The sequence below is a fragment of the Anolis carolinensis genome, chromosome 4, assembly GCF_035594765.1.
Source record: "Anolis carolinensis isolate JA03-04 chromosome 4, rAnoCar3.1.pri, whole genome shotgun sequence".
Taxonomy (NCBI): Eukaryota; Metazoa; Chordata; class Lepidosauria; order Squamata; family Dactyloidae; genus Anolis; species Anolis carolinensis.
The window spans coordinates 38,289,513-38,302,583 of NC_085844.1; the positions used below are offsets into that span (position 1 = coordinate 38,289,513).

A 13,071-nucleotide genomic window follows, 5' to 3' on the forward strand; every position below is an offset into this window, starting at 1 on the left:
GTGTTTTGAATTTCTTTCACACGCATTGACATTTATGATGAGCAACAACATCACATTCAAAATTCCATCTCCTAAAATTGCTGTGCTTTGGTGATTGGTTTGCTGTAACATTCTGACAACATATTTGACTTATGAAAATATGACAGGTAGCTGTTTTAACCAACAATATTTTTAAAAATCTATAGTTCACTTATTATAAGTTATACTCGTCTTTAGGCAGATTCATTCCTGTTAACACACTTGTTTTGCTCCAAATAGAAAATATAACACAAATATTACTGTCCTGTTCTTAAAGATACTAGAAATCAATTTTATCTCTATGAGAAAAATGTACATCTCTTGACATTTAGCTTAAGACATAAGCAATAAGTTCACATTCATATGACAGCACAGTTCACATTGATGTAAACAATTCATTTCTTGTGTCAGTACAAATTTAATAAAACTTTTGAGTCTAATAAACAAAAACAAAAGGAGCTGTGGAAGTCCTGTCAATAGTCCTTAGTAAATATTTCATTATGGGATTTTATGACTAAGCCAGGATTTTGGGGGAAATCTATATTTTTGACAATAAGTGACATAGGACTTTATTTAAGTTGTTGTTAATAGGTATCGTTATTGTTTCATTTATGGATTGTTCAGGGAAAAGGTCTATAAAAATATATCATATAAAACTTAGGAATGAAATTGTGGAAACTCAGTATGAGGCTGTCTGTATATAGAATATATAAATAAACCATGATATGAAAAAAACCTTTATAAAATTGTTAGTACCAGCTAGAGTCAAACAATTGAACTAAAGGGAACTTGGCTGAGATACTATTCAGTCCCAGCAATATGGAAAAGCCCTGATGGCATTCTTACATAGGAGCACATGGCACATGGATCTGCCCTAGAAGATGGCTGTATCTAAAGATGCCTATTTATTCAGCGCCTGGGTCTCTGGGTCCTCAGAGACAATCCATCATGGGAAGATGACCTGGATACCTGTGCCTTGGTACAAGTGACTTAGGGATGTGTAGAGATGCACTCACTTCAACAGTTTCACTCAAAAGATATCCAATATAGCACACTGTATTGCCTGATTTTCTACCATCCACTTCCTCCTGTGTACGAGATTCAAAATTATTAGTCAATTCAGGGCCAAGAGAGTAGGGCCAGTGTTCTGTTTTATTCCACTTAATCCTTCTTCCATCCACTGGTAAGCTGGCTCACACTTCACATGGTTTTCCAGCTATGTTGAATTAAAAATGGCTTTGGATGTGTCTCTCTAACACCATCAGATATATAATTAGCCTAAATGAAAATCTGTTTCCTAAAAGCTACTGCTTTTATTGCATGTAGAACATACTTAGGCCATACACAGGTCAGGGTCCACAGGATTTGGTTTCATTTTATATGACACTGTGAAAGTGCAAATGTAACATAATGCAAATATGCAATGTTTCAAGGCACTTTGCTGCATGCATCTACACTGTAGAATTTATTCACTTTAATTTCCATGGCTCAATGATATGGAATCATGGATTGCAGTTTGGTGAGACACAAGCCCTATTTGGCAGAGAAGGCTAACTATAACTCTCGTGATTCCAAAGCATTGAGCCATGAATTAATTCTACAGAGCAGATGCAGCCCCCATCTATGAATGTTTATACTGTTACAAGATCCATGGCTATGTTTTCACATGTATGGTTGGCATTGAATTTTGCCATTATGTTGTAAACTGCTTTGAGTCCCCCCCCCCCAAGGGGTGAGAAAAGCGATATATAAATGCAGTAAATAAATAAATAAATAAATAAATAAATAAATGTTTTTGAAATTACAAATGGGGCGGTCATTTGGACTGACTCTGCTAAATAGATTAAAATTTTCTTGCACCCTCAGTACTTACTATATATACAGGCAGTCCCCAAGTTCCAAACATCTGACTTGCAAATAACTCATAGTTAACAGACTGGGGTGAGACAACAGGAAGCGAGAGAAATGTATGCTAGGAAGGGAAAAAGATCTCTCCACTGAAGCTTTCTCACCAATCCTTGTTTCCACAACAAGCCAAGTTTTCAAGATCTAATCATCACAGGGACAGGAAGTGAGGTGAAATCTTATGAACAGAGGCAGGGACACCAAAACAAACATCACAGGGGGGTGTTCACTCTTTCCTATGCTATCCAAAGGTTGTGTGTGTGTGTATGATGTTACACTTGAAAAATGTACTTGTTCCGACTTACAAACAAAATCAACTTCATAACAAACTTACAGAAACTATCTTGTTTGTAAGTTGGAGACTGCCTGTACTCATATATAAGTCTAAGAATTTTAGTAAAAAAAATCACCCAAAAAACCTGGGTTGACTTAGATACGGGTTAATGTAAGTACCGTAACTTAACTACCGGTAATAAAAAATGAATATCCCCTTCTCTGATTAGAGAGGTGAAAAACATTAGTCAATTCCCAGGAGAACCTAAAAGATGCATTGATCCATGTGGCGTAAGTCCACTTCTAACCCATTTGAATGCCTTGTTGGGGAAATTGTGTTAGCAGATACTGGGGTAGCTGGCCTTCTGAAGGAGTGCTTTCATTTCACCCACTCTGTGGAATAACCATCAACATCTCCATGATGGACTCAAAACCTGTTCTCGGCTTATATATGAGACCTTCTTATACATCAGTATGTACGCTAAAACTATCCCAGAGTTCAATATATGCATGCTTGCTTGCTCTGAAATTCAGGCCTTATGGAGTCCCAGAATGAGATAAAGTAATATAATGGATATGAAAATATGATAGATTAAGGGGAATAATTCAGTATGCAGCTCCAAAGAGAGGCTCTTCAGTCAACCATAGGTTAAGACCAATGCCTTTTCTATAATAAACATTAATAATAAAATTCTACCTGAAGGCCAAATCAGTGTTATTATGAAGCCGGTAGATTTGACAGTTGAGAATTCTCCTTAAGGTACCAGAATATTAGTCATTTTAATCAACACATTTTCTTTTTAATCAGTGCCAAGTATGTTGCACAAACAATTTATACCACTCAATACAAATCTCATGCCTTTTGAGATTTATTAAATACAAAAAGAAAAAGAAAGGAAAAGATACCCTAAAAGAGAATACCATCACCATGGAAGAAAACAGTCAGAATATGGTAGGATATGAGAAGGCATAATTGCATGCTTTGATATTTATGATGAAAGACCTGAGCTGAAAGAAAAATGACAAAAATGCTATCTTAGCCCTTTATGAAACAAAGAAAACCTGAAGGTCGTGCAATAGTAATTTTCATCATTCCTTCCAAAGCCTTGGCAAGCTTTGAAAATTTATATGTAATAGCAGCTAGCTTTTCTAAGTGAAAGTACTTTGAAATCATCTTGGGACAGACGTGTATAAAGGAAAATTTCATTTTTTTTTTCAAATACAACAAAAGCAAAATTATATTCCAGAACACTAAATAGACTGCCTTTTAAATTCATGTTTTCTTGGAGTGGCAAATCTATATTTTGTTACACCACTGCATTAATTTATTTTTAGACATGAAGCTTTATAAAAAAAAAGGTCTGTATGCATGCTCAATTATTATTAGCAAAGAAGCTTTATGCCAAATATGGTTTTCCAATTCTATGAATAAAAATCATATTAACTTACGTTGATTGTCCAAAACCATTAAACCTACAAAATCAAAATATCAAGAAATTCTTCTCTAGAAAACTAAATTATCTGTATAATTATGAACAGCTCATTAAAAAGCTTGTGTTCAATGTATTAGGGGAATTCTTAGTTATTCTTCATTTTGAGGATTTGGATTTACTAGGAAAACTCTTTCTCTGACTCCCAACATTTGTTCACAGGATTTAATGTTTCCATACTTTATGTGAAGGTGTTTTTTTTTTTAAAAAAAAAAAATAAAACTCACAAAACATGTACCCTCAATGCCACTCCATTCTATTCAAAACAGATTCCTTGACAGTATTGAAATATGATAAATGTTGTGACAGAAAAGAGGGTTTGGAGAACAAAGTCATGCACTGTTGCAGGAAAAACTCATTGAACATGAAATAAACATCATACAAACCCCCCCCCCCCCCCAAGTTTCCACTAGGGTAGTATGTCGCATAAGTCTGTTACAATAAAAACAAAACTTCTTAAAGGCTTAGAAATTTTATTTCACACAAGCTTTGGCAGACTTCACATTTTGTGTTTGTAGAAGTGGTCTGGGGTGCATCTATACTGTAGAATTAATACAGTTTGACACCACTTTTACTGCCACGGCTCAGTGCTATGGAATCAAGGTACTTTTACATGGTCCTTAAGCCATTTTTGCCAAAACTTGTTGGTGCCTCACTAAAGGCCACAGCATTGAGCCATTAACTCTAAGTGAAGAGGCATCCATAGTGTGTCAAAACATGTATCACTTCTGTTGTGAATTGCCATCAAGTCAAATTTGACTCTATGGATAAGAGACTGCCTTCTACTTTATTAATCACTATCTTCTTTTCTAATGAATTCTATCATGTTATGATATGTCCTATCATTATATGATAGCCTCAATTTGTCCATTTTGGCTTCTAGGGAGAGTTAAGGTTTGTTGTGATTCAGGGCCCATGCATTTAGATTTTTCGGCTGACAGTGTATTGATTTTAGCATTGGATTAGGATAGTTGGCCTACAAGTTTTGCAGGGGCTGGGGTGTGAGACCCCTCAAAATTAGGAAAAAATGCAAATATCTCCAGGCCCTCTCTCGCTCACTCAGGTAATAGATAGGAACAGGATGCGATGGAGATAGAAAGAGGAGGGGATGGATTGTGCCTGGATTTCTTGGGTGGATGAAGGGAGGTAAGAGAGGGATGAGGAAAGCTGGGGCGGGCGGGATGGCATCAGTGGCAGGTAGAAAGCAAGAGTAGTGGAAAGGGGCTGTGGCAATTGCTCTCACCATGGTGACCTTGAGAAGCCTGCGCTTAAGTGAGGGAGCATGTCAAATTTATCTTGCCCAATGTATACAGGAATTATTGTCAGAGGCTTTCATGGCTGGAATCACTGGATTGCTGTGAGTTTTTTGAGCTGTACGGCTATGTTCCGGCCATGTTCTGGCCACGTGCCCTTCTAACGTTTCCCCTGCATATGTGTGGCTGGCATCTTCAGAGGTTCTGTTGGCAGTGAGGCAAGGGGAATGTATATATATATCTGTGGAATGTCCAGGGTTGGAGAAAGAACCCATGTATGTTTAAAGAAAAATTGAATGTTGCAAAAGTTCATGGCTGCTCTCCTTCAATATCTGTCCTCCAGATTGCCCCACCACTCTATAACCCTGTTCTCTGTGCTTTTTACTCCTACTTCCTTTTTCACCCCGAGTTTTAACCTAGTGCTCATGTGGCCCGCCCTTGGTTTTATTGTTCTACTGTTCTTTTGATTTTGTTTACTGTAGTGTATATTTCCTTTTATTGTATTGTTTAATGCGTTATGATTTGTTTTATATTGTACTAGCTGTGCCCGGCCACGCGTTGCTGTGGCGAAGTCTGGTGGTCTGGGAAATAAAGTATTGAGGAATTGGTGGTAGTTAAGGTCAAGGGTAAACGTTTTCCCCAGACATTAAGTCCAGTCATGTCTGACTCCGAGTGTTGGTGCTCATCTCCATTTCTAAGCCGAAGAGCCAGCGTTGTCCATAGACTCCTCCAAGGTCATGTGGGATGACTACATGGAGCGGCGTTACCTTCCCGCCGGAGCAGTACCTATTGATGCACTCACATTTGCATGTTTTTGAACTTCTGGGTTGGCAGAAGCTGGGGCTAACAGTGGGGGCTCTCTCCCCTCCCCCAATTCAAACCTGTGGCCTTTCGGTCCAGAAGTTCAGCAGCTCAGCTCTTTAACACGCTGCGCCATCAGGGGATATTATTTCCTAAAGGTTGTGAATATACAATATTTCTGATTGGTTTTTTTTGTCTGTTGGAAGCAAGTATGAATGCTGCAATTAGGAAAAATGATTAGGATGTAATGGCCTTGCAGCTTTAAAGCCTGGCTGGTTCCTCCCTGAGTGAATTTTTTGTTGGGAGGTGTTAGCTGGCCCTGATTCTTTCCTGTCTGGAATACCCTTGTTTTCAGAGTGGTGTTGTTTGCGATATTTTATGTGCGTCTACTGTTTGTGGCCCTGAGAAAACAGAGGATTTGCCAGACTTTGATGATGGGAATACTTTGTTGGGAAGTGTTAACTGGCCCTGATTGTTTCCTGTGTGGAATTCCCCTGTTTATTTACAGTCCTGGTTTTAGAGATTATATTGTTTTGCATTATTCTATCCCAGTAATTATTTCATATTAAAGTAGAATCTCACTTATCCAACATTCACTTATATAATGTTCTGGATTATCCAACGCAGTTTGCCTTTTCATAATCAATGTTTTTGTAGTCAGTGTTTTAAATTCATTGTGATATTGTAGTGGTAAATTTGTAAATACAGTACAGTAGAGTCTCACTTATCCAACATAAACAGGCTGGCAGAATATTGGATAAGCGAATATGTTGGATAATAAGGAGGCATTAAGGATAAGCCTATTAAACATCAAATTAGGTTATGATTTTACAAATGAAGCACCAAAATATCATCTTAGACAACAAATTTGGCAGAAAAAGTAGTTCAATACACAGTAATGCTATGTAGTAATTACTGTATTTATGAATTTAGCACCAAAATATCACAATATATTGAAAACATTGACTACAAAAATGCATTGGATAATCCAGAACATTGGATAAGCGAGTGTTGGATAAGTGAGACTCTACTGTAATTACTACATAGCATTACTGCGCATGGAACTACTTTTTCTGTCAAATTTGTTGTATAACATGATGTTTTGGTGCTTAATTTGTAAAATGATTACCTAATTTGATGTTTAATAGGCGTTTCCTGAATCCCTTCTTATTATCCAACATATTCACTTATCCTGCCGGCCTGTTTATGTTGGATAAGTGAGACTCTACTGTATATTTCTAATCTTATATTATCTGCTCAGAACTGGATTATAGGAGGCTCCTTCTTCACAGCTGTATAAAATGCACACTGAAGTGGATTATATGGCAGTGTGGAGTCAAGATAATCCAGTGCAAAGCAGATGATATAAGATTCTAAATGGGTTATATAGCTGTGTGGAAGGGCCTTGAGTCTACACTGCCATATAATCCAGTGCAAATCAGATAATCTGTGGAAGAAGTCTAAGTGAGGCCTAAATCTGCCTGTCCCCTAACTGAAACCTGGCTGTCCCTTGGTTGCTAGGCAACCAAGTGGGCAGAGATTAGCCCTCTAAACTGGCAGCAATTGGATAAAAACAATTATTGCTCTCCCTCTAATTAGGACTTTATTTTTCTTTTCTTTTTGTTGTATCAACCTGGAGGCATGGATGATGGGTTGTGTTGTCAAATTTCGAGGTTGCGGGGCCTGTACTTTTGTTGTTTTGTCCACTGCCCTGATGCCATCACTCTTTTATATATATATAGATTGTTTTGGGCATGGCCCATGTAAGCCACCCCGAGTCCCCGTTGGGGAGATGGTGGTGGGGTATAAATAAAGATTATTCTAATTACTCTAATTCTAATCAAGAACTCCTCCATTAACTTTGACATACGCCAACAGCTGTGCAAATCAGAAGCCCTCCCACCCAGGCTTTATGGACTCCCCAAAATCCACAAGGACTCCATCCCACTCAGACCCATTGTAAGTGCCATTGGATCGCCGACTTACAACCTGGCAAAATTTCTGGCTACACAGCTACAAACCCACATTGGGCTCACTGCACATTATATCAAGGACTCTACACACTTTATAGAAAAGATCAGCAACCTCAATCTAAGCACCAAGGACATCCTGATCAGCTTTGATGTGGTGTCCCTTTTTACCAAAGTCCCAGTAGCTGACACCCTCACACTAATCAAACAAAACTTCCCAGAAGACATCACAGCCCTGTTTCACCATTGCCTCACCACTAGCTACTTTCAGTGGGACACTGGATTCTATGAACAGAAGGATGGAGTGGCCATGGGGAGCCCTCTCAGCCCAGTAGTAGCAAATTTCTATATGGAATACTTTGAAAAACAGGCCCTAGAAACAGCACCAAAAAAGCCAACTGTTTGGTTCAGATATGTAGATGACACCTTCACAATTTGGAGCCATGGAGAGGAAGAACTCAGCAAGTTCCTGGACCATCTTAACAGCATCCACCCAAACATCCAATTCACCATGGAAAAAGAAAAGGAAGGAAAACTGCCATTTCTAGATGTTCTGGTCATCCGCAAACCCAATCAACAATTGGGCCACACAGTTTACAGAAAACCTACACACACAGATAGATACCTTCATAAAAACTCCAACCATCACCCAAGTCAAAAAAGGAGCACAATCAAAGCCCTGACAGACCGTGCACAAAGAATCTGCGAACCTCACCTCCTCCAAGGTGAACTCAACCACCTAAACTGGGCTCTACAGGCCAATGGATACTCCACCACAGACATCAGAAAAGCTGCAAAGCCAAGAACAAGCCACGAGAGTCAAGACAAAGATCCACCCAGAGGAAAGGTGTTCTTATCATACATCAAGGGAACTACTGACCGCATAGGCAAATTGATGAAAAAGCACAACCTACAAACTATCTACAGACCCACAAAGAAAATCCAACAAATGCTACGGTCAGCGAAGGACAAGAGGGATCCTCTCTCCTCTGCAGGAGTCTACCGGATACCATGCAGCTGTGGACAAGTATACATAGGGACCACCAAACGCAGCGCCCAAACAAGAGTCAAAGAACATGAAAGGCACTGCAGACTAATTCAACCAGAGAAATCAGCCATAGCAGAGCATTTGATGAACCAGCCTGGACACAGAATACTATTTGAGAACACAAAAATGCTGGACCATTCTAACAACTATCATGTCAGACTACACAGAGAAGCCATTGAAATCCACAAGCATGTGGACAACTTCAACAGAAAGGAAGAAACCATGAAAATGAACAAAATCTGGCTACCAGTATTACAAAACTCCAAAATCAAAACAGTAGATGGGAACCAACACAATAAGGACTTGACTGAACAAAGGATGCCCCCAGGCAAGGGACAAAACATTTCCAATGCCAATTAGGGTGATTAACTGAAACATTAATGCTGGCTCCCAGTGACAAAGAACTCTTGCCACACCTTGGACTATACACAGATATATATTCTTTCCTTTCCTTACTTAATTTATCCATACCTCACAACCTCTGAGGATGCCTGCCATAGATGTGGGCGAAACGTCAGGAGAGAATACTTCTGGAACATGGCCACACAGCCCGAAAGACATACAACAACCCCATTATTATTATTATTATTATCAACACAACGACGTTGTATGGCACAGCAAACAAGATAGATATGCTGGATTTCGTTTCGCAAAACCACAAGTCGAACACTTCCCAAGTGTCTAGGACTGTGTGATGTATTTTCTGATGATGTGTGCAGATCCCAGTAGGGTGGCCTTTTGCAGTTGGCAGATGGTGATTTTGTCAATGTCTATTGTTTCCAAATGCCGGCTGAGATCTTTTGGCACAGCACCCAGTGTGCCCATCACCACCGGGACCACCTGTACTGGTTTCTGCCAGAGTCTTTGAAGTTCAATCTTGAGGTCCTGATAGCGGCTGAGTTTTTCCTGTTGTTTTTCATCTATGCGACTGTCACCTGGGATGGCAACATCAATGATCCAAACCTTGTTCTTTTCCACAACTGTGATGTCTGGTGTGTTGTGTTCCAGAACTTTGTCAGTCTGGATTCGGAAGTCCCACAGTATCTTTACGTGTTCATTTTCCATGACCTTTGCAGGTTTGTGATCCCACCAGTTCTTTTCTGCTGAGAGGTGGTACTTGAGACATAAGTTCCAATGAATCATTTGGGCCACATAGTTGTGCCTCTGTTTGTAGTCTGTCTGTGCGATTTTCTTACAGCAGCTGAGGATATGATCAATGGTTTCGTCGGTTTCCTTGCACAGTCTGCATTTTGGGTCATCAGCTGATTTTTCAATCTTGGCCTTAATTGCATTTGTTCTGATGGCTTGCTCCTGGGCTGCAAGGATCAGGCCTTCTGTCTCCTTCTTCAGGGTCCCATTCGTGAGCCAGAGCCAGGTTATTATTATTATTATTATTATTACTCAAATGCTAATCCAGACATGCTAATTGCAACATTCACACTTTCTTTAACAGACAAGGGTTCTTTTGTCCACCCTGGACATTTCACAGTTATATATACACTCCACTTGTCTTATTGCCAACAGAATCTCTGAAGATTCCAGCCACAGATACAGATGAAACATTAGGAGAGAATGCACTGGAACATGGCCACACAGCCTGGAATGCATTGGTAAACAAGAATTGGGCAGGTGCCACCTGAATCTCTGAAGCAGAAGGAGAGATCAGGAAGGGGAGAAGGAAGGAAGAGTCAGGGCAGGTTAGGCAGGGCTGATAATATTAAGAGCAACTCCCACAGCCCAATGGCACTACCCTTGCTTTATTCTCATTGCTTCCACCATCACACTCCCCACCCAGGTTTTCCCTAACAAAATACTTAAAACAATAAGTATCCAAAAATTAAAATACATTAAACTTAATTTTAAGCTATTTAAAACACATTATGTATATATTACATATTCAAAAACACCCACCTATTTTACATCCGATTATTGAAAGGCTGAAGCCTGCTTGCATATGAAGGTCTTTGCTTGGTAGCAAAAAGAGAATAGGCTAGTTAAAATGCAATTAAACCATGAGTAGATTTAAAATGAATTAAATAGTGTAAATTGTTTAATTGTTTTTTTTAGATTTTACATGTTAATGTATTTACATTTTAATTAGCATTGTTTTATGTGCATATTGAGTCCCTATTTTGGGAGAAAAGTGAAATATAAATGAAGAATATAAACAAAAATAAACAGGTGCTGTTGCATGGAAGCCCCTCTCCCATATTTCTACTGGATGCTCCTATAAAGGTGGAGAGATGGATAAAAGGTCCAAATAGATGGTCATTTTTTTTCTGCATTCTTAATACTTAAAGCTACTCCAGGATTTAATAAGTGCTTACTCTGACATTCAGGCCTTATTGAATCCCATAATGAGGTAAAGTAATATAATGGATATGACAGATTATGACACATTAAGGAGAATAATTCAATATGAATCACCAAAGAGAGGCTCACTAGCCAACCATAGGTGAAGACCAGTGACTTTTCTATAATAAGTAGTAATAAAATTGTACTTGAAAGCCAAATCAGCATTATTATGAAGCTCATAGAATCATAGAGTTGGAAGAGATTCCAAGGGCCATTGAGTCCAAACTCTCACCAGGCAGAAATACACAATCAAAGCAATCCTGACAGATAGCTAGTCAGCCTCTGTTTTAAAAAAAACTCCAAAGGAGGAGACTTCACCACTCTGAAGCACCATATTCCACCACTGATCAGCTCTTAAGGTTAGGACGTTCTTCCTAACGTAGTTTCAATCCATAGTTCTATGTCCTAGACTCTGGGGTAGCAAAAAGAAGCATTTCAAACCTTAAATTTGATGAGGTTCAAATTCTTTTTGGCAGAAAAGGGTGAAGAACTTGTAAATGTACAGCTCCTATGATTCTGTATCATTGATCTATGGCAATTAATGTGGTACCAAACTGCATTCATTCTATAGTGTAGATGCAGCCTTAGACTGTATAAAAGTGGTTAGGCATTAATATTGTAGAATGAAGATAAACTGCATTGAATTGGATTATATGAGTCCATATAATCCAGGTTAACGCAGTTAATATACATTCTGAAACTGCATTATATGGTAGTGTAGATTCAGATTTACAATATTCCTATGAGGAAAGGAGTCCTCTGGTAGGTTGAATGACATGGGAGGTTGAGAATGGGAAGTTTCCTGTTGTCTCACTTGGGATTGAGACCTCAGGGCTCTGGCACTTCATGCTGATGTCCTAATTCTATGATCCTTGCTCTAAAATGTCCTGGATCCTACTAGAGTTGTTGTGAAATTTATTTGATGCCTATTACCATCATAAAGAGAAGACAGCCATATCTATTATGTTTTATATGTTTACATATACATGTACATCAGGTATTTCTGTTTTTTTTTTTAAATAGGCGAAGTATCTTTTGAAAGAAGAAAGGTGGGAACAAGAGTAGTACTCCAGAGAATTCTTGCTTGTTTACTAACTCAGCATTCAAATGGTTTCATCAAAATCTTGTACTTTGCAGAAAATGAAGTTATCTTTGTGGGAAGTTAATAGGATTTTGTCCTCATGAGATCCCATCCCATAGAGATGTGGCCACTTTCTCAAAGTGGTCAGTCAGGTATGATGATACTTCGAGTGCCAATTGCTGGAGACAAATAAATAATAAACGAGGGTGGTATTTGAGTCCGGGGGAAAAAAATAAAATCATCTGGAGAGGTTAAGATCTTTCCTTTTTGTGAACTTGGCAAGACGTGTACTGCAGAAAGAAAAAACGAAAGGTTAGGAGCTTGACCATTCTCTACAGTTCGACTTGTAAGCTCAAAAGTGGCTACTAACCATGAACCAAACAAAGCACGGAAGGAAGTATGTGTTTGTGTATGTGTCTGTGTAGTCTAAGCTCTGCTTTCACTCCAGGGGAGTAGAGATTCAGAAAACATAGGAAAGAAAAGTTAGCATTCTTTCTGAGCACCAACCTGCTGCTAAGCTGGTATTTTGTATTGATTTTTCCTGAAGCCTGTAATCTTGAAAGCTTGTAACAGAGGATGAGGTAAATATCATTTTATTTGCTCAAATAGGTTTAGATTAGATTGAGATGAAAAAACGAGGGACAAGCCAAATTAGGAATGAAAGCAACAATTATAGATTATTGTTTCCAACAGTAAGTAGAATAGGTTATTTCACTGATGAAAAGCATGGTTGAAAGAATCAGGGGCTTTCCTAAGCTTTCAAAATAATATTAGGAAAATAGGAGAATAAATGAAAAATGGAAAAGAGATATTGTACTACTTGTGTGTTTTAAACCCATCATCTGTATAGTTTGTATACCCTCAAATCTATATTAAT

General features: G+C 38.6%; 1 protein-coding gene across 1 annotated transcript; it reads left to right on the forward strand.

Moving 5' to 3' along the window:
- The first annotated feature begins 3,124 nt into the window (after positions 1–3,124).
- Positions 3,125–9,858, forward strand: LOC134298605 (uncharacterized). Its single transcript, XM_062979331.1, has 2 exons — positions 3,125–3,148; positions 7,556–9,858. Exons 1-2 carry the CDS (start codon positions 3,125–3,127, stop codon positions 9,116–9,118), a joined length of 1,587 nt encoding a protein of 528 aa, XP_062835401.1. The 3' UTR covers positions 9,119–9,858.
- The last annotated feature ends 3,213 nt before the right edge of the window (positions 9,859–13,071 follow it).

Excerpts from the sequence above, each read along its gene's own strand:
- LOC134298605 (XM_062979331.1), top strand. The coding sequence starts at position 3,125 with ATGGAAGAAAACAGTCAGAATATG. Across the intron at positions 3,149-7,555 it reads AAGAAAACAGTCAGAATATG|ATTATTCTAATTACTCTAAT; the intron begins GTAGGATATGAG and ends GTATAAATAAAG.